The sequence below is a fragment of the Struthio camelus genome, chromosome 1 (genome assembly GCF_040807025.1).
Source record: "Struthio camelus isolate bStrCam1 chromosome 1, bStrCam1.hap1, whole genome shotgun sequence".
In the NCBI taxonomy this organism is placed as follows: Eukaryota; Metazoa; Chordata; class Aves; order Struthioniformes; family Struthionidae; genus Struthio; species Struthio camelus.
The window spans coordinates 209,186,604-209,214,407 of record NC_090942.1 but is presented as its reverse complement, the minus strand read 5'-3'; the positions used below and the strand labels follow the sequence as shown (position 1 = coordinate 209,214,407).

Genomic DNA, 27,804 nt, shown 5'->3' with positions numbered 1-27,804 from the left:
GGGTTGAAATGCAAGTTCTGCGTCCTCTACTATACGGCCTGACAGGAAATGGAAAATGAATTCACTAGCACCTGCTACCTATGCAGCATGATTTACAATCAGCACACAGCACTAAGAAGTTCCTAGAGATTTAAATCCTTCGTTCATTAAGCAAATATACATTTACCCACATTATCCTCTTACCGTCCAGGGAACAGAAGAAAGACCTTTAACTGAACTTTATAACTGTGTGCCTGTCAGAGCTGGCATCCCTCTACTCACCTTAAATTCTTTTTCAATGTTGGCAAGCACCGCCAGCTCATTGCTGAGTTCTAAGGCAGTCATTACTGGGTCTTCACTGGACAAAGACAGATAAGCAGGGCTGGCCAGACCTTTGTAGGCATTGATTCTGGATCTAGAATGGCTGAAAGAGTCATGCTTTTGCTTCTGATTGCATTCACTGCACTTGCAGAAATAGTCATGTGGCCTATCGATCCGAGCCCCTTTCCTCAGCAGAGTGTGGACAATTTCGTACTCGTGGCAGTGAGCAGCTAGAATGATTGGTGTAACATCATGGGAAAATCGTGTTCCGTCTTCATCATATGCATAGAAGTCATCATGCTGGAGCTCCGACTGGCTAGGACTTAATGCAAGCCTCTTGCCTTCAGCAAATGCAGGGTGATTTAGGATGGCTTCTACTATCCGAACATAACCTTTGCTAATAGCCAAAAGCAAGGCATCCCCAACCCGAGACAGGTTCTCCTTCTTCAGCAGAAGTTCTGTGATCTCCAAGTGCTCGTTGGCAACTGCCAGCTGCAAGGCGTTCTGTCCCATATAGTCCACACAGTTTACGTTGAGTGAGGAGCATTCTTCCAGCATTTTACGAATCACTGGAATATTTCCATATTCTGCTGCATCCAAAAAGCGCTCCTCTTCAAGAGAAAGACTTGTTGAGCGGTCATTAAACATATAGGCTGGCCCTCGACTGGCCTGCCTCCTTCCCTTCTCCCGGAGAATGGTCTGTCGCCGTAGTGCTAGTCTGTTCTCATTGCCTCGGCTATGTGGAAATAGAAAATTTAGTAGAGAATTAATTTATTGTATGCAAGGGTATGTGCATTTTATATAATAATTAATAACAATATTTACAATAATTTATCTGCTGCAGATTTTTAATGTAGTACTGAGACCAGAAACCCTGAGTTTGCTGCACTTTAACTGCTGTCACTACACAGATCTGAACCAATAGTTAACTATATTTTATTTCATTAAAAAATGAGCTAAATCATAGGTTAAGACTACACTTTTTTCCTTACTTTCCTCTCTACAGCTTTTGCATAATTTGGTGAATTGAACTGGATTCTGCTTTATATTACACCAGGGTAAACAGGTTGAATAACAGTTTTAAGGGTAAGGTTCTTTCCCAGGTTTATACAGAGACCCTTCTCTATTTTTCTAGTACTCTTCTATTTATCTATACTTTTCATCTTCTTATCATCATTTCATAGCCCACACTTCCCTCTGATATGCACAGTCACTTCTTGAAAGAAGCAATTCTTACTACAACCTACAAAGGAAGATAACATTAGAAAAATGCTGAGATTGCACTTTCTGCTTAGAAAAAGAGTTATTTTAATCACAAATCACTCAGTAAAGTTTGAGAACTGCTTCAGGAACTGTGATACTACCTTTTTTTTCCGGATGAAGGTACTATTTTCTGAAAATATCTTTCCTAGATCTAACAAACATATTTTGGAGGATTTCACTGGAACAGCTGTGACATCAGATCTCAAGTTTATTTTCTAAATACAAGTTTTAAATACAAAGATGGCCTTGAAATTATGCAGTGACATGCAATGACTGCTTGGGCCAAAGACAGCCCATATCAACTGCACACAGCAATGAGAATAGCCCACATCCCCAGCTGGCAGGGGAATCTGTCTCAGTGACCCTACACTAGTGCAGCTGTCCTCAGGTGGCCCTTTTGCCCACCACCTCCTCAGGAAGTTCTTTAGTTGGTATAGTTTGGTGCTAAGTCCCTGGGATAAACCAAAGCTCAGACTGAAGACAAGTCATGGTGGGAAAGAGTCAGCATTACCTATGAGGGATGACAGATTGCACAACAGGCCACATGAACATGGAAATTCTTTAAATTCACATTTGTCTCAGGAAAGCAGGCCAGCTATTTGCTTGCTCATATCATTCTTATCACCATCACTATGCTAACCACTGTCTGACTTATGTTTTGGCTCATGTTTCTCCTCTTTCCCCTGCCGTTGTTTTTTGACATCTACAGCTAAATTTTCAGCCAGAAATTAAATCTGCACCATAAAAGCATATTTCCTACAATGGTACAACATTTGTTACCTCACCTCTCCATCACCCTTTTAATTATTACAGTTCACAGCCTTGATATCATATTAATCCTTCCACTTAGCGGCTTGCTACTAAATCTTGCCAATTCTTACTTTATGATAGCCCTGAAATGTGAACCATTCTCCTGTTTTTGCTACTGAACCCCCATTCACTTCTTACCTAACTCTTGCCTTGATTATTAAAACATAAAATGGAGCATTTCAAATAACTAAGGTTGTTCATACTAAATTTGCTGAGGACAGCTGAATTATCTACTGTGGTTTTTCAGTGTAAAATATACTACTTTCTCTTTAACAAGAAGAAAATCTAATTCATCACTCAGTCAGCTAAGATCTCAATCCTCAATAGAAACTCAATTGCAAATCATTTTCTCTCCTAGAATTACTCTGCTAAACTATGCAATATTCACTACAACTTCATCTTTTTTCTTTCTGAATGGTTGCTTAATGATTCTTTGCATACATATGCTCACATACACTTCAGTATTTTCAATATTTCCCACAAAATAATAACCAAAGGCAATATTTTATTCATTAAATAACACTTACTAATGAATATAAATTTAAGTACTTAAGTGACATTGTAAAAAAAAAAAAATAAATCCTTTGAACTGTGAATCAGAACATCTTTACAAAAAATAACAAAGTTGGTTCCCTAAACATAAATAGCTTAAATACTCAATGAAGTAAACCCTGTGGTCAAGGATTTTAATCAGGCTTCATGCTTCTTGTATCTTCCAGCTGCTTCAGAAAGAGGAGCCATGTAAAATCATAATATTTCAACAGAAAACATTTATCTAGTTGACCATCCCCAACATATTTTTCTCAACAACTTCTTTAAGCTTTCCTTATGCATAAACCACAGTCTTATGTGATCCCGGATGGAATTCTGTATACATGAGCTATGTTTCTTAACTCTTATTATAGTGAGTAGAAATTTTCTCAGAGTAGCCCTTTAGACAAAGATTCAGCTGATGAAGGTGTCTAGTTTAAAGTGAGCTGAAAAGTCCTCTTTAACCCTTTTGACTGCATTGACTTAATCTCTATTGACTATAATGGAGTTCAGATATCTGGGGTTGACTTAGGCAGCTTGAGCTTGCTAGGCTGTCACTACTGAGCTCCAGCTACTGTTCCACAAACACAGAATAATTCAGATTAGAAGAGACATCAGCAGATCTCCAGTCCAATCTCCTCACAGCAGGGTCATCCATGAGAGCAGACCAGGTTGCTCGGGGCTATATGCAGCTTCCAGGTCTTTCACAGGGCTCAGGGCTTTCAGGTCTTGAAAATCTCCAAGGACAGAGACTGCACAATCTCTCTGGGCAACCTGTGCCACTGGGGAAAATTTTTTTCCTTATATCCAGTTTCAGCTTCTCATGTTTCAGCTTATGCCTGGGGGTATCTTGTCCTTCCACTATGCATCTCTGTGAAGAACCTAGTTCTGTCTCCTCAATGACCTCCTTGTAGGCACCAGCAGGCTGCTGCTGTCAGGTGCCCCCGAAGCTATATGCGGTCCAGGATGAACAAGCCCCGCTTCCCCAGCTTCTCCTCACAGGGCAAGAGCTCCAGCCATGACCATCTTGGTGACTTTCTACTGAACTTGCTCCATTTTATCAATATCTTATATTGAGCGGATGCATTATTCCAGATGCACTCTAATGAAGACTAAACAAAGGGGGGGAAAAAAAATCACTTCCCTGGATTTACTGGCTACACTCCAGGTAATACAGGCCAGGACGTTGTTGGAAGAGCTTAAGTTTTCTGTAGATCTGGTCAGCCCTGCCTTGGATATTCCAGGGTATCTCAAATGTCAGCAAGTGTTTAGGCAATGAAATTCAGCCCCAGCTCCCCCCCACAACTGACACACTTACATGCAGATACTTACATTTAGATGTTTTAATCTAGAACAGAATATCATTCCCCATTGTCCTTGAATATTCAAATTCTACAATGCTTGAGAAAAAAAATACATTTTTTACAGTGAAATGAACTAGAGCTACTGAAAAAAAAATTCTAATTTTTTTTGTGGATCTTGGATCTTATTGGATTGGATCTTATACATCTAGTACATGTATGCTTCCATCAAATTTACTTAAACATGATTTGCTTTTAGAGTTTGATACAAATTTAAGGTTCTCTAGTGTAACAGAACAAATTTTCAAAAATCAGATATCAAAACTGAGACTGAGTGTACTGTTTTAAGACTTTTTACAAATGTGATGTTCTGACAGTTCACTGAATTGTCAATTGACACACCTTTTTAAGAGCTATTTAGAAAAGTGTACTTGGTTTAGACTTGTGAGAAAGATAATATATTAAGTAAGTTCTTTAATTATTATTTATTATTTTTGTATATAGCATTTTAATGACTGCTAATATGTTTTTTACCCTTTTCCATTCCATATTCAGCGTATAAACTCAAGAAGTTATTAAAAGCACTGTAAGAGGCAATCTTAAACAAATATGAATAATAAAGTGTGGTTTGGTCAAAAACAGCACTTCTAGATGAAATATAGACAAGAAATGTGACCATTAAAAGTGATTAAAAGGAATAGTTTTAATATCAGTTCAGACAAATATAACAAACTTTCAAGATTTAGCACTTGAATACAGGAAAATTAGGATATATATAACAATAAAGAACATACAGTTTTTTTCTGAGCTACAGTTTATAAGATCTATATGTATTGCTAATAAAATCAGCTTGCTTTCAAAATAAATTTACTCTTAAAGCTAAACACTGCCCTGCTGGCATTTTGTGTTATGTTTGACAGAAGAATAAAAGTTTCTCTGAAAACCATTTTAAAAAGCTATTTACTATAAAATAACAAATAATTAAACTTTTTACTATGTATTATAGTTACGAGTAGTTATAACTGTGCTGGCATTAGTTTTGCTTGCTTTGATATTATATAGTCAACAACTTATTTCCCATACTTCATTTTCCTACTTCTTTTGAAGTAGGAGATATAATGTCTTTTGAATTCCACAGAGCTAAGCAAGCCAGGGTAGGAAAGGGAGAAAACATCCACCTCTGTTTAGAAGTCACAGGGCAATTTGGCACTTAATGTGAATAAACTGTCTACCCAGTTTTTTTTCTGACTATCAGTTGCTCACTTTCATGTTAAATAAGTTATTTTGTATCAAATGTAAATATTACCTCAAAAACAGAATGAAAGTTTTATCACCCAAATTAAATTTATTTATTTTCCATGTTTAGCATGGAGTCATAGAATTTAGAAGTGAAACGTAAAAGCACTACAGGGATGCCTGGAGGAAGTGATGCTTCAATATTAACCAGCTCTCCTGGACCCCTCTTCCTTCTAGGGCCCTACCCCAGGAGATTCCCCTAAGTAGGTCCCTGAAGAGGCCAAAGTCAGCTCTCCTCAAGTCCAGCGTTGCAATCCTACTCATTGCCCTGCTCCCTCCTCGCAGGATCCTGAACTCCACCATCTCATGGTCTCTGCAGCCAATGCTGCCCCCAACCTTCACATCTCCAACTAGACCTTCTTTGTTTGTTACTACAAGGTCCAGCAGCACACCTCTCGTTGGCGTCTCCACCACCTGGGTCAAGAAATTATCATCAATCCTCTGCAGGAACCTCCTGGACTGTTTGTGCCTCTCTGTGCTCTCTTCCCAGCAGATGTCAGGGTGGTTGAAGTCTCCCATGAGAACCAGGGCCTGTGAGCGTGAGGCTACTTCCAGCTGTCTGTAGAAGGCCTCATTGACTACAACAGGGTCACCCATGTTAGCCTGCCCTTTAATCCTTACCCATAAGGTCTCAACTTGCTCTTCATCCACCCCGACGCAGAGCTGCATACATTCTAGTTGCTCCCTCACGTAAAGAGTAACTCCACCACCTCGCCTTCCTGGCCTGTCTATTAACTCCTTCCTTACTTCATTAAGAATTTACTCTGCTCAAATAAAAGCCATGGTAGGTGTCAATGTTTACTCAGTGTGAATTTTGCAACTGACTCAACTGGCAGCGGAAGTAGGCCATGATTAAGTTAACAAGCATCCATCATGAATTAATCTTTAATCCATTTCTTACTTTAAACAAAGGAAAGTTTTTGAGACATTATAGTTAACATCAACATATGCAGCATATAACGGCTACAAGCGCCTTATCTGTGTTTCTACTCACGCTCATCATGCTACTGCAACTTTCCTCTCGGTGGTCTCTTTAGTCTTCAAGATGTCATGACAACCACCTAATAAAAGTCACTGCAACATCTCTCACCTTCGAAATCCCCAGAGTATGCACACTCTCCATTCCCTGTGTCACCTTGATTCATTCTAAAGACCCAAACCACCCTATTTAAATAATGCTTGGTTTGCCCCAACTGGTATCATGGTCTTGTATTTGTCTCCTTCACTGCTCACTCCATCAGTTTCTCTACCCTTTTTTCCTCATGTGTTGCAGCTGTGTACATGAACGCTCTTCCTGCTAGTGTCTACTATATACAAAGCCATCTTGCATCTCCTACGTACCAAGGAAAGTTCACAAAGACTAAGTTCAGTTTAATGAGGTTAATTTCTCTAACCCCTACAGTCAGTAAAGGCAGACAGACACCATTAGGCAATGACTCAGAGCACGAACTTCATCACTTCATAGATTATATACCGACTATATGATGGTTATCATCATTAACATAACATTAGCCATTTTGTGTTTAAGTTAGACTAACATAAATAGCCTAAATTCCTTGCATCTTCCCAATTCTGGCTATAATAACACCTCTCTACTGCTTATCCATATCATTCCGATGCTGTCTTTCGGGAGCAACAGAGATGATGTCTGTGCCTGCAAGCATGGAGCTAGGTAAGTGAAAGTTCAGCTTGAGTTAAAAGTAGCGAAGGATGTGAAGGGCAGCAAGAGGGCTTCTAGCAATATACTATCAGCAAAAGGAAGTCTAAGGAAAATGTGGGCCCACTGCTCAACAGGCTAGGGGACATAGTAATCATGGGACATGGATAAGATTGAGGTACTCAGTGCTTGCTTTGTCTCGGTTTTTACTGGCAAAGCCTGTCCCTAGACCCCAAAGGTCCCCAAGCCAAGTAGCAGAGTAAACATTACCTACGTTAGAGGAGGACTAAGCCGGGCAACATGTAAGCCAACTGGATACACAGTCCCAAACCCTGCATCCAAGGTAGAGAGGGAGCTGGCAGATGTCACTGGGAGGCTGTTCTCAATCACCTTTGAAAGTGCACAGCAACTGGGAGAGGTTCCTGAAAACTACAAGAAAGGCAAATACAGCACCCATCTCCATCCCTAGGAAGGCTGTGAAGCAAATTCTCCTGGAAGACACGTCCAGTACATGAAGGACAAAAAGGCAACTGTGAACAGCCAGCATCGATTTACCCAGGGCAAATCATGCTTCACCAACCCGGTTGCCTTCTGTGAGGAGATGATGGGCTCACTGCGGTCAGAGAGAGCAGTCGATGTTCCTTACCTTGACTTTACCAAGACCTTCTGCCTGATCCCCCAAAGTGTAAGGATACGCAAATTGGCAGAATATGGTTTAGAGATGAACATGACAAGGTGGGTGGAAGATTGGCTGGAACCTTTGGGCTCAGAGGGCAGTGAGCAGTGCACAAAGTCCCACTGGCAGCCAATCACCAGTGGTGTTGCTCAGGGAACAGTACTGGGGCCAATATTGTTTAGCATCTTTATTAATGACCTGGATGATGGTTGAGCAAGTTTCCAGATATATCAACTAGGGAACAGCCGATACCACAGAAGCTGCTGTTCTGGGGACCATGGATCAGATGGGGAAATGGGCTGGTGAGAAATTCCTAAAGTCCAACAAAGTCAGATGCAAAGTCCTGAACTGGGCATGGATTAATCCAATTCAAGAGATTGAGCCGAATGGCTAGAAAGTATCTTTGCTGGCAGGGTCTGGGCATCCTCAGGTTGAACAGAAACCAGTATTGCACCCTTTCGGCAAAGGCATCCAGCCACATACTGGACTGCATTAGTCAGAGCGTTGCCAGCAGGTCGAGGGAGGTGATCCTGCCCCTCTCCTCAGCCCTGGTGAGATCACACCTGGAGTACTGTGTCCAGTTCTGGGCTCCCTAGTCCAAAAGAGACACAGAGCTACTGGAGTGTGTCCAGCAGAGGCCACCAAGCCAGTCAGGGGCTGGAGCACAGGATGTATGAGGAGGCTGAGAGAACTGGGCTTGCTCAGCCTGGAAAGCAAAGGGGAAACATTACTGTTTGCAACTGCCTGATCGGAGGGTACAGAGAAGACTAAGCCAGACTTTTCTCAAAGGTGCACGCACGGTGACAGGACGAGATGCAACAGACACAAGTTGGAACATGGGAAATTTCAAATATACTTTAAGAAAGAATCTCTTCTTCATGAAATGAAACTTTGGGCTAGCCTACCCAGAGAGGTTGTGAAAACTCTGCCGTTAAAGATTTTCAGAATTTGACTGGACAGGGACTCAGGTCACCTGATTTAAGCTGGCCCTTATGAATTTGGACCATCTGACCTACAGATGCCCCTTCCAACCTAGACTGCTCATTTAACTTGCTGATTCTAAAATCTCATTTAGCCCTAAAGAGCTGTTTTTGGTAACACTAAAGACTCTGATTTTGAATTAGGCATTTTTAGGTAGGATTGTTCTAAAAAGTGCTGAACAAGCACAATATAACAAGTTTTATTATCTCCCTAGTCAGAAAAGTAAGCACTGAACAACTGTACTGGAAAACTGCCAAGTTCAAAGGTTATATATGTATACACAACCTTCAAGTAGCATTTAAAAATGCTCACATCCATTATACTTATACTTGCAACCATTTACTTGATGTATAAAAATGATTATGATTAGTTAGTATAATACTCAGGTAAAAATCATTTAACTCAAATGATGCAAATAATCCATTTTAACTGTATTTTAAATCAATAAGTAGAAGAAAATCTTGTAGTTATAATAAGGTTTTCTTGAATGTTTTTAACGCATCTCTAAGAATCGTTCATTCTCAGTGGGGGGCAACCATCAAACCTTACTGATAAATAAGCTCAAACACTTTTTAGACTACTTAATATTTCTTTTTTTCATAAGGATTACTCTATTTGTATACCTCCGTAAGGGAAAGTTAATATACATAAACCTATTTAAAAACTAAAAATAAACAAATAAAAGTACCTGAACTACATCAGAGTCATTAAGGAATTAAAGAAGTTCATCTGAACTGGTTTGCACAGTAAATGCTTTAAACACATATATGTTGAAAGGGAATGTTATTCTTAGTTCTGGCTAAGATTTTATTCAAGGTTTTCGAGTTATTAGAACGTAGCCTCTTACAATTAATTTTAATTCACAGGAAACAGGGTTTCCCACATTTTTAGCTCCTCTTTGACCTTTCAATTTTGAATAAGCTAATCATTGAATTGCAGTAGCAGAATAATCTGAAATGCAGAAACCATCGTACTGATTAGCATTCCAAACAAACTCCAGATCCATGTATTTAGTCTTGAACTACTCCTTTCATTGCAACCTGTGCAGCAAGCATTCACTGCTAAATGTTATTTATATTTAAATATTTATATTTAAATCAAGTTATTTGAATACATAATCCATAGCAAAGTATTATAATAATTTCTAAAACTCTTTGAAAAAAAGATAGATACATTCAATATAGACCACCAGTTCTTATTTAAATTAAATAACAATAATGATATGATCAATTTAAAATACATATTGTTATCCATCCTGCAGAATTAACTCAGTATAAAATATGATTTTGCTAGCATTGGATCCTAATAAAGTAAAAGGAAAAGGAATCCTTTGAGTTCAACAGTAGCAAGGCCATTACTCTTGCCTGAGAGGCAAAGTTCAGTTTAAACTGACAAACCAGCTTTCCACAAACAAGCCAAAAACTGTAGTTCATTAAAATCTCCATCTTTCATCTTTCAAATAATATAGATCAAGTAAATTTCTATTCCACCAATGCATTCAGGATGATTTATGAAAACAAAAGAGTAATCACTGCCAGTAAAGAACAGTTAGAATTAGCTTGTTTGTCTAGTGGCATTTCCTCATTCCTTGCCTGTATTTAGAAAAAAATGATTGCTTATAATGGGAAATCAAGCTCATACATTCTCTAGACAGCAGCTCATCTTCTGGAGTAGAACTTATTACAGGCTGAAATAGAGCACTTTTGTATCGCTCGCTGGAGCGTAGCACGTCTCTGATGGAGAGCTCTAGATTTTCAATGTAATCCATTTCCAACGGATTTTCCCTGCATCGATGTATTTTATATGTGTAAAATAAATTCCCTGTTTTAATAGTTAGTTAAAGTTAAGATTCCATAATTAAAACTGATTCTTGTAGCAGAAGATTATAAATATATTTAATTGTAATAGAGGAAGCAAATTACACTGCTTTATTATTTCTACTTAATTAGGTACATGCAGTAAATATTAATTCAGGAGTTTGTTAAGCAGCATGTAAGATGTGGTTGCCTTCAAGAACAGGGAGATGAGTATGATGATCCAGAGTCCAACACTCTTAAGTTATTATTTTTATTTCACCATTAACTAAGGCCTGTTCGTTCAATTTTTTTTATCACAAAGATGCCCACGTTAGCATCTACCGACACAAATTCTGGCCATCCAATTCTTGATGTGTATTCATTCCTCTCAGGAAACATGATAAGACAGCACCATTCCCTAGAACTACTCCATGGCTATACACCAAAAAGTTTGATTTTCTGTCTTATATTTATCTGTAGTTACTTATGATGCAGACTACAAACTGAAAATAGAGACACTGTTCAGCTGTGATCAGAACATCACAGTTGTTGATAATGAAGCTATTTATGACAGATGGAACCACATTACCTATTACCTAAGAGCAGCAGGCCCCCGCCCAGCCTTGCGAGGTTACGAGGTGCAAGCCTTATAGGAGTATTAAAATTAAATCCTCCCAGAATGAAGATTTGAGTCCTTTCACACTTATAAGCATGGGAGATATGCAGAAATCATGAGATAAAATATAATTTTGCTCTCCAAAAATCTTGATTCAAGAAATAATATTTAAATCTGGATTACAGGCCTTCTTTATGAGATAAAGTCACTAGAAAAAGAGCACCTTAAAAATAATGAAGAGGACAATGAGAGTGGGGATTGGAGGGTAAATCTTCAGAAATCCTTGAAGGACATGAAGGGCCCAGAAAGGGTGATGAATGAATATGACGGACTCTCCGTAATCTATGAGAAAATAAATTCTAAGTAGCTGGATATTTCCCAGGATCATTTTTGAATGTAGTATTTCTCAAAATGGCTCATATGCTTCAGTTGAATGAGTATGATAGATTAAGTGGAACGTGGCTACAGATTTCTTCACATATGCAGTTCTCTGGAGATTCCTGAACAGTAAATACAGCATATTGTTTCTTGGGTATACTATAAATGCTGAAAGCAACAGTAGCATAAGTTTTCTTTCTTTTTGAAAATGCTCCTATCAGAGTTGCAGCATAAATGTAAAGGAAACACAACAGAAGCTATAAATTGCACGATTACTCATGGCTAACTCAGTATTGATACAAAAGAATGCTAGGTGAAACCCCAACCTTCCCTGACAAAGTGGATAAATTCATGTTGCAACAGATTATTAATGCACTTCTTTTGTGAATACAGTCTAAACAACTGTATTAGTGTCTTACTACAATCCAGTAACCAATCCAGTAAGACCAAGCCTGGAATATATGCATCATTTTGCATACCACGTTACAGGAAGGAGATCTACAAAGTAAGAAATGAAATGAAAGACAGCAGCGCGGGTTACACAGACTCCACTATATTTTTCTAATGCATATAATCATAATAACAACATATTGTAAGCAAAAGAACAGTAATAAGCATAATAATGGTAATTTTGCCAATTTTATAGGGTGGTATTCAACTCATCTCACTGCTGCCACAGGGACAGTAGGATTCTAATTGAAATTAGTCATCTTAGTTGACTCTGTGGATAGAGGAGAAGCAATTCTTCTGCCTACCATTAATATTTATTTTAGGATAGTATAACCTTTCATGTGGAGCATCTACTTTTTTCCTATTGTTTAAAAAGGACCCTAGCTGATTAAGTGAGATTAAGGCCTTGCTTTAATGTACATAATTTAGCAGGAACATAGAACAGAGAAGGATCATTGGGTCAAGCCCCTTACAAGTACAGATACCGTTTCAAATAATTCCTATAAAAATCTCAGGCTGCCTCTTAAAGGAAAAGGCTGTTGTGCTGGGATTTTATTTTGTCTCACTAATCCTACCGAAAGAGCAGTCCAGAATCTGATTGTGCTAGCAGCTAGAAACCCTTATTTAATTTTCAGACTAAATTTAATCATGGCCAGTTTATACTCATTTGTTTATGAACCAGAATTGCCTTTTAAATTAAGTAGCAGTTTCCCTGACAATGTTTACCTGCAACATGCATACAGATAGCAATCATATCCCCTCTCCACCTTCACTTTGCTGAGCTAAACGAAGCTCATCTCATTTCCTGCAGTGTCCACACAGCTAAGCGTGCTGCAGAATGAAACTCTCTCGATCAAGCATGTGTTCCTGATCTACAGAGCAATTCCCTGTGTCAATGCCTGCAGTAAGACCATTAGTAACCATTTGGTGTTAAAATGTACATCTCTGGCTATCTCACTGGCGTATTCACATCCAAGAAATCCTTTCAGCATTACTGATTCCTCTGCAAGCCCACAAAAAGTCTTTTGCCTTAGTTGACTTTCCTTAATCAGGTATCAGGAAGTCGGAGCCTGGTTTATAAGTGCGCTGTGCTTAAAGAACCTATTTGGACCCCTCACTACCTCTGAGGATACTGATTTTCACTGTGAAGAGAAGTAGAGCTGGAAAAGTTTGGGAGTGGGAAATAGCTGCGAGTTTCCATAGTGGCATAATTCAAACTCAAAAGCTTTTAGGAGAGTCTGCAATAGCAATCAGAGGCTGAATGAACCTCTATGGGGACACGACTGGCTCCTCCATTTTTTCCTTTACTCATGGAAAAGGGTTTACTATAGTCTAAACTTCAAATACTTGAAGTACTTATACTGTATAAGAGTACTCTGTTTATTCATTTAAACTTGAGGTCTGGCTTATCTTCAAATATTTATTACCTCTGGAGGAACACTAGGCAGCTTCTTAGGAAATTAGAACATATAAACTCACAAAATCAAATTACACCTCTGTCTTGGTGAGCATGCTTAAGGAAGAGAGAATCACGCTGAAGTTCTTTACTTAAGTATACTCATGCATAAACAGACATAACGTAGTTCTTCCTGGAAAAAAAAAAAAGTGCACTCAGCAATACAAATCTAGAGGCTGGAAGCAAGGCCTAGGAAAAAAGGGGGTTGAGGCTGCCAGCAGCATCTTAAAAGAAAAATACTGAAGTCATAGATACAAACGATCTCAGTGCAGTAAAGGAAACGGAGGAAGTAGAGTATGTGACCACACTGGCTTAATCACAAGCTCCTGAATGTCCTGAAGTTCAAGAAATTTGAAAATTGGCCAACTACAAAGCATGAGAATATTATAAGCATGCAAAAGAGACATCATGACAAAGGTACAAAATGAGACAGAAAATATAGGTACCAATGGTACCAAGAAAAACTTCACTGCTTGGTGAAACCCAAGTAACTGGTCAAAACAGTGCCAAAGCCATTAGTAAACACCCCTGAACATCTACACATGAAGTTACAGAAAATTTGAAAAGGTCATAGATCTTTCTTTAAAAAAAAGATAAAAGCCAGTGCAATTTAAAATAATCATTTTAAAATTAAATTTCCATAAGGTGTTGAAAAAAACATAAATTAGTAATTACCTAAGAGATCAGATAAGAAATAATACCCAATAAGACATTCAACATCAAACACCCAAGAACAAATTATCTTGAAACAATCTAATTTCCTTCTGTGACAGAATAAGAAACCTTGTGAACTTGACAAGATCTAGACATGTTATATGTCTTTAGTAAGGCAAAGGCAAAGGCAGAAGGACTACAAAGAGGGTATCAACCTCTGCTTTTGTATGTATGCCTTACTTAATGATAATGGAAGAGGTCTCTTAATAACATCCATTTTGCTCTAAAGAGTCGTGACTCCACCCTACCCTGAGAAGCCAGTGCTAAAATATAAGTGGGCTAGAGCTGAAGTGCTTCTGTAAATAACAAGTCAAAACTACCCATGGACATTCACAGAATTTTTTCTGAGTAACCAAAACCAGTGACTGCATTAGAAGTGAGAAAAGCCCATAATGAACATCCCTCAAGTGTTTCCTTTTGCACAAAAGAGTATTTCTACTTGCACAAGTCCTGGATAAACACGGTTTGTTGTCAGAAGATACACATCTGACATCAGGTATGAAATATGTTATCTTTAGGCCTGCTATTTGAAATTACGACAGAAACTGATGCGTCCTCTGGGACTGCTCTGGAGGCATTTCTGAGCGCTGGATTGTCACAGCTTTTTGTCTACGTACTGGTAGAATGAATTTTCTCCAAGCCAATTTTTTTTGTTGGGCAAATGGTTTTGTACAGAAACAGTTAAAAATGATCAAATTTTAGAGAGCATTTGCTTGTCTAAAGCTTCATGAAAGGCAGTATCTGCTGATGTGAACCTGGGTGGGATAATGGTCAAACAAACATCATCCTCAGGAAATAGCAAGATGTTTCTTTCTTCCCTGGAACATAGTTCAGGGGCTGTTTAATGGTTGGTGGAGAGAAAAAACCAATCATTTCCCAGGGTCCTCATTTCATTTATCATTCTCCCTACTTCCTACCCTGCTCTTTCTCTCCAGCAGTGAAACTTGTGGCTTGTTATTGATGAAGCAGTTGTCCACCACTGAAAAACGAATGAGATGATAGATATAAATTGAAAAGTTTAAGGAAATGATTAAGAAAATAGTATCTGCAGAAAAATGGCCCATTGAGAAAAGGCAGTCTGGAAAACCATAACTGGGTTTGCTTAAGGGGAATTTATCAGAAATAACAATAAATAAAAGGTTAGAGAACTTTGCCTGCTTGGAGCTTTTAAATAGAAAAAGGGGATTTACATTTCTCTCTAGGAGAAAAAGGAGAGAAGCAAGCACTTTTTACCAGCCCAGAATCCATTATATACAACACTTCCAAGCCAAAGAAAATGGAGCAGATTAAACAATATAGGATGGCAAGGCAAGACAGAAGTCAGTAAGAAATAGGTTGAGGCTACATAATATGGAGTGGCAAGAGACAGCTTTTTATTTGTACATTCTCTTATCTGGGGATCAGTGTATATTTTTATGATTTAGAAGACTACTATGGAACTGGGTTCTTGAGGAACTGGAGATTCTGTTGTACCTGAGTACGTACTCGATATCATGCTGGCTGCTGAAAACTTTTGAGATTAAGCCTGGACATTACATATAAGCTTAGAAGTCTAATTTTATAGCCCTTATTGAGAAACTAAATTGTTATGTTTCAGTACTTGACAACCTTGCTCAGCATGGTGTCTGTCTACATCTGCAAAATTAGGATCCTTTATATCTACACATATCTACTGAAACATTTTTTCCTCAACTGTAAAAACATGCTAAATGCATTCACTCCTTAAAACATAATATTAATTTAAGTTTTAATTGTCTAGTTTCACTGCCTATTTTGATCATCGTGATACCTTGGGGTTCCTCAGACCTGGGAAGCTGTTTCCTTCAGAAGGTGGGAAGGAACACTGGGCTGTGCCCACCAGAGGGAACTCCTCACTAAGCTTGGCACTTGGTACCACCAGTCCCCACACTATTCTTTTGCATCTTTTCAGCAAGCATTTCACAGCTCCGAAGCTCGCTAAGCGTGTTCAGGGAAGGACCTTTTGGTGCCCCAACACATAATTTTGTTAGATTCTCTGCCTCTCTGGAGACAGACCGTTCAAAGCTTATTGATTTCAGCAATACTAGAAAATAGGAAAACAAAGATTAAAATGTCTTAATTATTCAAATTAAATCTAGCATTTTAGCTATAAGACTGGAAAAAAAAAGATCAAAAGCAAATTAGATATAAAGCATGAATCTAGCTTCAATATAACAAATGGCTACTTTGCTAATTGATTTATATTTCTCACATGAAATACCTAAGGTATGTCACAGACTTCACTGCCAGGTGTTTATAGAGATTGCCACGTACAGGGGATATGCTAAATTCTGTATCTACTCCTATAGTCTTATGCATACCCATTTTTGGATGAAATATGTAACTCAGCCATTCAAAGGTGAACTATATGCCTTTGGGGGTGGGGCTTAAACAATTTGGATAGGTCTATCTGAGCTTAAAGGTTTTGCAAAATTAAATGTCCTATTCTTCATTGACTCCTAATTTTACCAGGCAGCATCTAGTTGTCTCTGTAGCTGATGGTTCTTGCTGAGATTCTTTCTGTAAGTGCTGAAAATGATTTCCCCATTGGTCCTATTCAGCATTTCGGTCAAGCACTTGCTGTCCATTTCAAACTGTGGCTTTTGCAGAGTTATCCATACTTTACAGTATGTATATGTGTATATGTATAGTTACATGCATGTGCATATACATGTTATACAGTATATATGTTATATAGTTATACAGCGTATATGTTATACAAGCACTTTGTTGTGCTTGCAAACTCTGGTGAGTTATCTGCTTCCATTACTCACCTCAAAACACATCGTGAGAAGATGACTATTAGTAGTTGTTATTAGTCTAGGTGTTAGTCTATTGAAGATATTAATTGGTAGATGCTTTGCTCCCTCAAGCAAGTTCCTTCTTTCCCTTAGCCCTTACTGGGTTTTCTGTGTTAATAAACTACTGAAGTTGTAGCTCTGCAAATTCCAAGTCTAACCTTATCTGAGATGATAATTTAGGGTCCATTTGCTTACCTAGACATGAGCACACTCAACAGTTCCACTTAGTTTGGGTTCAATCCCCCATTGAAATTCCCCAGACTCTCCTAATGTCACTTATTTATATTCCTCTTCTATTATTATTGCTATAATAATATTATTACCTATGAGTAGTAGAGTTTTGCATTAAAACTATGTAAGCGAACACGTTATGCTTCATTAAAATGAAGCTGAAGCATTATCCAATTAGAATGATCACAAATCAATATAATGGCTATAATTATTAACATAAACACGTTTTGGTTGTCTAGAAAAAAATATTTCTACAAACAGAACATTATTACATTAGTGATGAAGTAGCAGACATCAACAAGATGTCCCTTGTAATTTTCTTAGAGTTCCTTAAGAGCAAAGTGATAAGAGGTTCACTTAAATGTCTGCAACCATGTAGTATATGCGTTAGTACTAGGTCTCACTGGTTATAAATAAAAGCACTTAAAATAGAGCGTGGATACTGGTACCAATGCTAAAACTAGACACAAGTAAAGCAAACTTCTATTATATCCAAACAACTTGATCTTGGTATGTCTCTGTTGGAAACTTTTTTTTAGGAGACACAGATTATCAAAATATGAATTATGGACAAGGTTCTGTGTTTCATTTCTCCAGACAAAATCTGATACAACATAAAAAGGTGATCCCATGGAGATAGAGGAAAATATAGAATTTTTTTTTTAGCTTCAACAAGATTAAAACTGGTCTCTGTTCAACTAAAAAGGTTAATTCTTATACAGCTATAATTGATACGAAGCAGTAGTTTTTGCTAACTCCTTAGTGAATTTTGTCAGGGTGCAGTTTCACTTCCGTTCTTCCTGAAAGAAACCCTCCCACCCTCTGCTGTCCTTTGGCCACTCATTTCTACTTCCACATTAGGCCATTTGTCACGATGACCTAAGAAATGGGGCAACTCCGTGTCTATCCTAATGAAGGAACTTATCCAAATTAAAATTAATTTCAAAATAAGAATGGTTACTCTTAGTCCAGCTCCTCAATCCAGTTTATTATACAGACACAAACACTAGTGCTGACACACGGAAGGAGACAGTGTGAGGCTGGGAATACGTGGTGGGGAGTAAGGAGAGAGGGAGAACTGATTCTTTTTGTGAAAGAGGTTCTTAAAATCACCTTGAAGTTTAAGTGAATCTACAGAGTAGAGTAAGGGTAGTTAATGAAGATCTACAGTGATACTTTTCTGTGCCACTGGGACTGCTATCTATCATGCTTGGTAATGCAATTTTGTTGTTTCCGTGTACTCCCCCTCTGCTTGTTGCACCAGGTTTTTTTGGTTCATTTTGTTTACACTGTGAGCTCTATGAGCGGGCACAATGGGTTACAATGGGAAAAATTATTTTTGTTTTGTATTTGTATATCAACGTTTTGTATTGACTCATCAAATATGAGTCTGTATTGCTTGAAGACTAAGATATTCATTGCAAACTTTTCTTTATTAAGAATTATTTTTAAATAAGCTTTGTATTCTTATCATGCCTATCAGGGTGGTATCTAACAAAGGAGTTGGATGAAAAGCAGAACAGACAATGCAACATCATGTGGATTTTCTCTATCAGACTCTGTGCTGTGTTTGCCCCCATGTCACAGCTGCATTGACAGAACAGAAATATTATTCCTATTTAAATTAGTAATGATAGTTCCTTAGTTGACCTGCATTAAAATTTTGAAGGAATTACATCTAATTTTTGTACTCTTATTCAGGCCAGGACATTTCCTTAGCATTTAATGCTTTACTCTTAGATCACTTTCTGTAGTTCACAAATGGGAGATAACGCTAAAGTCCCCTTAATCAGCTCCCTGCCACCAGACCTGTTCATGCACAGTTATGCTGAAATCTCTGCTTCATCATATGGCAACTGCAGAAGTCCTGCTACTGAAAACCCAACCGAACAATCAGGAGAAGACTAGAAAGAGCAAAGTTCTGCCTACATACGTACACACATACGTTTCTTTTAGAGTGGACGTGCTGATGAACTGGCAGAACAACATACTTAAAGCCATCTGGTAACTCAACATTGTGCTCCTACAGTGTATATTTTTCTTTTGTAATGCCTTCTTTTATCCTGACCACACATAGGCATGTTTTTAAATAGCATTTGGAGTGAGCGCTGATGATGACTTATGCTGCCTGTTCTCTCTTTTTTCCAAGAACTAGTACAAGCAGAGCCTGCTGCTCTTCTCTGCTAAGGACATTCAAAAACATGGGGCAACAAGTGATAACACCAGATAGCCAGTTGAAAACAAGAAAAGGGGCACCTCCTGGTGACCCTTCCTACTGTGTCATTAACCTGTGGGATTTCTTGCAACAGCACACTGTGGATGCCAAGTTAACAACAGGTTCAAGGGGCAACGAGATAAATTCAGAGAACAGTAAGTCCCCACTGAGGGCTATTAAATATAAAGCTTCTGTAGTCTCTCAGCTGTTATTTGCAGGATGCTAGGAAAGTATGGTTGCTTTTCCTCACTATTCTTATAGTCTTTCCTAGATATCGACTTCTGGCCACTGTTGGAGGCACAGTACTGGGAGGGCTTTCATTCCTTTGCATAGCAAGCAGTCAATGAGCTACAGGATTAGGTGCCTGACTTAAAAGGTTTTCTTGAACCACAGGTAGAACTGAAGAGAGGTACTAGTCTGTCTTTTGAATCCTTTACGTTGGGCAAAAAGATTCGGTAAAGGTACTCCAAATGGACAGGGGAAAGGTAGTCCTGTAGCAGCAGATTTCTGGAGACCTCAGAGCAGATTCCAATAGTTTCTGATCCCCACAGCAGGACCGATGTTACAGTAGCAGCATGTTCTTTAGGACTCTGGGACAGTTTAGCTTACCTTGGGAGCAAATAAGCATTCCTTCGGATGCCTCATAGACAAGAAAAGCATAAGAACCTCTTCAAAACACTGTCTCTTTTCTCATTGTCTGAGCAGAACTCCAGGATAGCTTGGGATTTAGGCCACTAATGGTTGTATCATATATGATGTGTGCATGCTGTAATAACTTGGCAAAAATTCATCTGTGCATGAATATTTTTTAAAATGAACTTGAGTATGGATATAGATGAATAAATTAGGAAAGTATCAATAAAGTATCAATATATGAAATTAAATCAGAGTTTTAAAAGACATTAACATCTGGACACAATGTGTCAGCCAGACAGGAAGGTCAACCATTAATTGATTAACTCTGTAGCAGCCCAATATTCTTCATTATCAAATTCCGGAGTTAAAATGTCAAAGTTAAGTTAAATGGCATGAGCTCTTGGATGCTGCACCAACAGCCTCTAGGCTCTACAGTAACACTATTTACTTTATTGTCATCTACCATTCTCCATATCCAACCCTTCTTTCCTTCTCAAAACCATACACAGCTCATGCTCACAACTGGAGAAAAACACTGATGTAAGACTATCTGATGATTAACTTCTACAAGAGTAATTATCTGTAAAAAGTACAGCTGAGGAAGATTTTCCCCTGTGTTCTCCAAGAACGCCAGGTAGAAGTTCAAGCCTTGTAAAGTATTTGCTGGCACAGCTCAGAATTTTTTTCGAAAAGTAGTTCTTTTGAACTACTCTGAGTACTACATGTGATAACATTTGAAGCATAGTTTGCATAGCGCCTTTTGACCTTTAGAGAAAAATCACAAGATACAGCTACCTGGGGTTTCAGTGAGGTACATCTAATCCTATTTAATAGCTCTTTACTACTTGCAAGCCTTAACATTGCTTGGACTGGCTGACTTTGGAACAAAGGCAAAAAAACTTAGACATCCCATTTGGAACAACTGGGAAGTTCATATTTCTTGGAGCTATGGTTGCAGAACATCTGCAGTCAGGGAAGTGCCAGTGTATCAGTAGTCACTATTTCATACCTCCAAAGACAAAAGTAAGGGCTAAAGAGGGAGAATTCTAGCGTGCAATTATACAATTGTGATCTCCGGTAAAATCCCAGCTGTGGAACAGCAGCAGCCCTGAAGTTAGGTAACCTAAATGAACACTGTAGGCAGCTATACCATGTACAGGAGTGCCTGAACCTGTGAGATGACGGGTCAACCTTACTTAGCAGCCTTTAATAACGTCATAGTTACAGCAAAGGAAGGTTGCCTAGCATCTCACAGAGTATTCTGCTTTGCTTGCTAAGATAGGCAGATCTGTGTGAGATAGCACAGAGGGACAAGAAAAAGTAGTTGCTGATTTTTTCTGATAAAAATGGAAAGGAGAAAGAAGAGAAAACTCAAGCTATGCTGGGGAAAGATGTATTTTAAGTTATGCCTCAGATATGAGAAGATGTCCTATTATGGTCCTGAAGCATTAGTCTTCCGATAAGAGTGGAGCTGGTTGTTGAAAGATTAATTTCATTTCAGCTTGTAAAGTTGCCATATTCAGGAAGACATTTTAAGAGCAGAGAAACTTCATATTCTTGCAAATGTTGCTTCTCTTTAGGTTATTTTAATTGTACCCTTCTACTTTTTATTACAGTCCTTGCTCATTCTGCTTTGTTTTTTTTTTTTATAAACTGAACTCTGCTTATTGCGATATGTGATAATTAACCTCATTTACGAAATGCTTCTCCCCAAGCACCTTCTTACTTCTCCTTTATTAAGTTTTAAATCAACACTCATTTAGAGAGAATATTGTCACCTGCTCTTTCCACAGTCAAAACCTGCCAGCATATACTTATGGCTACTTGCAAATAATAATATACAACAAACTTTAAATACAGAATAAATATTGAAGAAAAATAATGCACTGCTCTTTGCAGTCCTCAGGGGTCTCTGTGTTTTGTTATGTGTAAAATGAATGCTCTTTAGGGCAGAGATTGGCTGCACTTCACATGGTCAGAGCTTAAAAGATAGCTGTTGATAACAAGCAACCAAACAAGAGCATAAAGAAAAGGCATCGCCAACTTCCCTATAGAATAAATACAGAGGAGAAGTTCCACAAACTTTCGATGGGAATACACCAGATTTTGGTATCCAATTATCCATTCAGATAATCTGGTCTAAAAATCCCTTGCCTTTTATTTCTAAGAAACAAATGCAAAGGTTTTATCCTCAAAATCATTTGACAATCCTAACCATATCAGATTTTCAGTAAAAAAAAAAAATGTCCATCTACTATTTGAATTTCTGATTCTTGGAAAGGCAGAGGGTATGCCTGCTTTCCCAGAGCACGTTGCATGACTTTTTTTCAAGACATAGGAGACTGTTTGTCTCCTCTCTCAGTTCTATTACCACTCTTCCAACTGTCTCTCACCTCCGAGACACAGAGAAGCCCGACATGATAATGAAACCCTCCTCCCACATGAACAGCCACCTGGCTCACTCCATTCTTAGCTCCTTTTCATTATGAAAAGATCTATCTATGACCGTTCTCTAGTTCCTGGGAATTAGCCAATATCCTGTTTCATCACTGCCTTACCACACTCCGTCATTTCCACTGAAGAATCTTGTATAATAGTTTTAGAAAATATAAATAAGCTATCTCCAATGAATATGACTTATTTGGTGCAACATTTTAATGATACTTTGAAAGGACTTTGGAAAATTTCAAGCTGCACTGAATTTTGATAGCTAAATCATTTATTTTCAGGGATCCCCAATTCCTCGCATTAAAGAAACTTCAGTTTTCATGTAACAAATAATTTATCAAATAAAAATATTATAGCTGTTCTTCCACAAGCCATTCTTTCACTTTGAATAATCCAGCAACAGAATGAAAGATGGCCACTAAAATTTAAGAACTGGAAATAACTGTAACACAGACCCAGCTTGTGCCCAGGCAATAACCTGATCCACAGCCATGCTGGCTGAAGCAGAGGGTCAGATGCCAAGCTGCAAGGCTTAAAGAAGATTTGCACAGCCATGCCTATAGGTGAGTCAGGCAGGAGCTGTTGGCAACTCAAGAATATATGGGCTTGATCTACAGTCAGTCAAACGCTTCTGAAACAACTGGACATCCTCCCATGCCAATTCAGGGATTGCAGACCCTCTGATCTGCCTGGGATGGGGATGCATGAGAGTGCAATTCTCCTTGGAGGCCCCCTCCCCCCAACCAAGAGTCTCCTTCTGTGGACAACTCACAGGACCTAGAAAGAGCCAGAAGAGCTTCTCTTAGCTCTTGATGCTGCTGCTCTGGGTGGGATTTCCAAGGCAGTGGCTGTCTGGTACCTCCCTTGTGTTCCCAGCAACCACCAGCTCCCAGCAACCACCTACCACACCTCTAACTGAGCCCAGCACTAACAGTCTGTTATTCTCTGTGGCTACTGCCCCAGTCAGCGCTTCTATAGAAAACGCCCCTTTTGGTTAACGTGTGTATATCTAAAAAGACTCCTTAAGAATGAATGTATTTTTTTTCCTACAAATATGGGATCTGCAGATAGCAAAAGGAAGAGAGAAGCAGAAGAAAAATAGATAAGAAAGAAAGGAAGCAGGTCCAAACCCAACACCAAGGAGCCTGACTCCACGCACCACGAAACTTAAGGATGAGTAGCTCCTCACTTTTCTCATAGAAGAAAGTGAAGCGCTCTGTCTCTCACATGTCCTCACACTCTTTCCTTCTCTTTTCCTGGAGCTCTCAGAGACTTCTGTCTCTCGTCAGTCATCCTTCCTGTAACTTTCTTTCCTCTAAATTGTAACTTGGTCATTTTCCAAAATCTGGGGGACCACATGGCAGAGGAATTCCTGGGGGTATAGCCCCTATTTGATAAAATTGAGAGTTGCTCAGTTAACAAAGGACTGACTGAAGATATGATTCTTTGCTCATAGTAAGAAAACTGGTTTTACCAGTGACTGTTTTTATGGAACCCTATAACAAAATATGCATACTTGTACATTCATGCTCCTGTATTTTATTTCTGTCAGTAAGACTCAAAATTTGAACCTCAGCTTCCACACCTGCTACCCTCAACCTTAGAGACCCCAAATGCGTAGGCACCATTTGAACTGATTTCCCCAAATCAGTTCCATTTTTGCACTCTGAGTGTACATGTGGCTCTTAGTCACCTGGAAAAGTCCTGCACATAACATAGCACAGAAGGAACAGACACTGTGTGTCTAGGTGGGCTTGCCATATGGAGCTTGTATTCACTTTCCAGTTTCAAGAACGTTAAATCTGCATTGATTTAGATTTACATTTAGCCTACTAACAATTTTTTTACCTAGTTAACAGGCGCAATACCATATCAAGACCAGTCAATCACTACCGTCTCTGCAGAATAAAAAGGAAGAAAAAGAAGAATCACAAACATTATTCTTCATCAGATTCCCTAATCATCTCAAGCAACTAGTTCTGAGGACTGATTTATTAAATCTATATTAAAAAAAAAAATCACTCAGACCTAGGGGTTTGGTGAATTTACCTGAAAGGAAATTAGAAGCTCGTGTCTGGGATGACTCTTGCCCTCTCCTCACCCTGCCACAAATCTCATTGCAGCTTGAATGTGGAGTGATATTTTTGGAAACACAGCCAGGAACTATATCTCCTTACCCACATTTCATGTATATTGTACCAAATTTCCCATTTCCTTTTTTTTTTTTTTTCTGGTGTGTGTGTGTGACCTAAATAAAGAACTCTCATAAGCAAAGAATGAGCTTTTTCTTTCTTCTAAAAAGAAGAAAACTTTACATTTTACCTATAAATAAGCATCTGGGCCAAGTTCACTATAAAAAAAAATTGTTTGGCTGCCCAAAACAGTAAATAGGTTCATTAATGCTAGCTTTACTTCCAGAATGGATGAATTTCTTCCTGAAGCACCTTTTGTCCTTTGTACACCTTAAAGCTGAACAATTCCTGGCATTAACAAAAATAAATAAGGCGGATGAACTCTGGTCTCTTTCTTTTTAACCTCTGCATGTTTTTGGATGTGGTGGGGTTTTTAACTTTGTTTTGTTTTGTCAAAGCATAACACAATAATGGAACAGATTATTGAGAAAGAAAGGACAGAAATTTTTAGAGAGTCTGAGAAGAAAAGAAGAGATATGCAGATAAGAAGAGACTTCTCTTATCCATTAAAAGTTGAAATAATTAAAGAATTAAGAGCAAAAAATATCACTTCAAGACTGAATAAAAGGAAAAGATGAAATAAAGAAGAAACGAGGGAAATAACAGAAACAAAGAGATGGATGCTCAGTGATCCTCATAAAAAGTAATTCCATTTTACCTTTCTCCTGCTTAACCTATTTTGTACTGAGAACAGTACGGTGCTCCCAAATTAGTCATAAATACAAAATTTAGGGACCTTGATCTCAGGCCTTCAGGCACAAGGGTACTATTTGTCCCTGCTTTCTACTCATCTGTTTCTACATCAATCTCCAACCCCGAGCCCTACAAATGTTCTGCCAACCAGGCCACAGATTTCAATTTAATTTGTTTTGTTTCATTTGAGTTTATTTCAATTTATAGACAGGCCAGTAAGGAGCAAAATATGCTTATATGCTGGGTCAACCTCATCTCTTCCAAGAAAATCATTGATATAACAGGGAGCAAATTAATATGTTACACTTCCTTTCTTCTCATCATCAGCCATAAGAGCCTGATTCATGTGGCCTAACTCTTCAATGTCTCTTTGTATAACTTCTAATGTATATTGTACCTTTGGTGGAAGTGTTGCTTACTATAATTGCTAGAGGAATGGTGACAGCTTGACAATAGCAATAATCTGAACAAAGTGATACCATTTCCAAATAACGAACTTTTTAAAAGGATGCTAAACCTATTCCAAATTAATTAGAGAAAGAAACAGTCCTAAGATAGAGACCATATATCTCCTTTCATTACTGCTGCCCCTCAGGTATTATTTTCAAGTTTTGATTTGACTGATTTCAGTTAAGAAAACCCAGAAGCTTACATTAAAATAAGGCAGGGAAGGGAAAAGTATTTTTACATCAATTAAAATTTGAAAAAAATAGCCAAAATAAATAATATCAAATATCAAAATATATAATCAAAATGACATCCACAATTTAAGTCTGGGCTGAAGATATTTTCTAAGAAAAAAAAAATCTGAATGAAGTCTGAGAGAGTATTCTGGGTAGGCCTTGCTGGACTGGCCCATAAAAAATTCGCTGAATGACCTAAAAGGGTTGTGTTATCATTCCATAGCTGTATCAGGAAACACTGTTGACAGAAAGGAAAATAATCTATGAAATGTGACTTCTAAACATACTTCTCATGCTGGCACCTGGATTATTTAAGGCACTTAAAAAATGACAAGATGGCAGTTGGTTGAGCCAAAGGGGGAAAATGTTTAAATAGGGGGGAGCATGAGAAAATTCATGGAAAAGTTAACAGTCAGGACCTCAGGTCAGGAAATTATTCAAGAATACAAACTCAGTTTCTTGAGGCAGTATATGATTTTGGATGTTTCCTTGCAAAACTAGAATCCACTTGAGTCAGAGATGGCCTGAATTCGGATCATATCTGCTCCAGGACAGTGCACCATCCGGCCCTTTCCGGCTGACCGTCCCCATTCTCCTTTGTGTCAATGAATTAACATTTTTCAACAAAGGAAAAAAAAGAAATAAAACTCTTCTGGCCTGCTCCGGCCTGAACCCATCTTTCTTGTGCTGCTTTAGGGATTCTGGTGCCCTGCAAAACATTTCAATGGATTTCAACGCCAGTGAAAGTGCCTTGCCCAAACTCCTCACATTTGCGCCTATTCAGAGCGCAGGGAACCCTCACACTATACCACCAACCAGCTACAGAGATAAGGAAAAAAAATCGTTATCCTTGTTTCCTCGGAGCTACAGGGATTAGTGAGGTGGCCTAAATGTGCTTCCCCACAAGAGGAAAAGATGTAAGGATCTGTTAATACACATCTTTGAAATGCCACTGCCCAACAGCCGTGCTGTACAACGTTGCACGAAGGAATCCTTGTGTGCATGAAATGGATTGCAATAAAATGAATACATAGCTCCTGTTGGAAACTTCAGCCCTCCCTCTTGCAGAACAGACTTACGCTGGGTCTGCTCTCAGCCATACTGATACCAACATGGGTGTCTGGTTACAGCACAAAAAAATAGATGAAACAGCAGGTGGTGAAGGATTTTTGCAATTATTTTCCCAAGAGATCATGGGCAACATCTATGGCAGATAGCAAAACAGTCTGAACTTGTCATTTGCTTGGATTTCAGAAATCCATATCACCTTGTACCCAGGAAAGGCTTGCTATACCTATTATCACCTCCAACTAAAATCCTGAAAACCTGCAAGTTAACTTCTCAGCTGAGTCAGTCCTTCAGAAAACAAAAATTAAAGAAAAGTAAATTGCAAGAGAGAAACTTGCAGATGTCTGCCCGGGTCTGACCTGGACACACAAGCAGCAGGTGGGCTTTGCATTTGTTAACTGATTCTGTTTCCCTCAAAACAGTAATGATTCTGGCTGATTCTATTTCCTCAAAACAGCAGCAACTCAAATCCAAAACCTATGGATAGCAGAAAAAAAAAATATCCCATTGATGTTAACAGACTTTTTATTGGATGAAAGGAAACTAAGGATGAAGAATGAAGCAGCAGTTCATTAGACAGGAAATGGAAGGTTT

General features: G+C 38.5%; 1 protein-coding gene across 2 annotated transcripts in view; it reads right to left on the bottom strand.

Moving 5' to 3' along the window:
* The window catches only part of TRPC6 (transient receptor potential cation channel subfamily C member 6), a 108,578-nt gene that overhangs the window by 40,699 nt on the left and 40,075 nt on the right, over nt 1-27,804 (bottom strand). For both annotated transcript variants that reach the window (XM_068930397.1, XM_068930398.1), the window contains exon 2: nt 262-1,036. In XM_068930397.1, the coding sequence (XP_068786498.1) occupies nt 262-1,036 (775 nt within the window). The remainder of the gene's footprint in view (nt 1-261; nt 1,037-27,804) is intronic.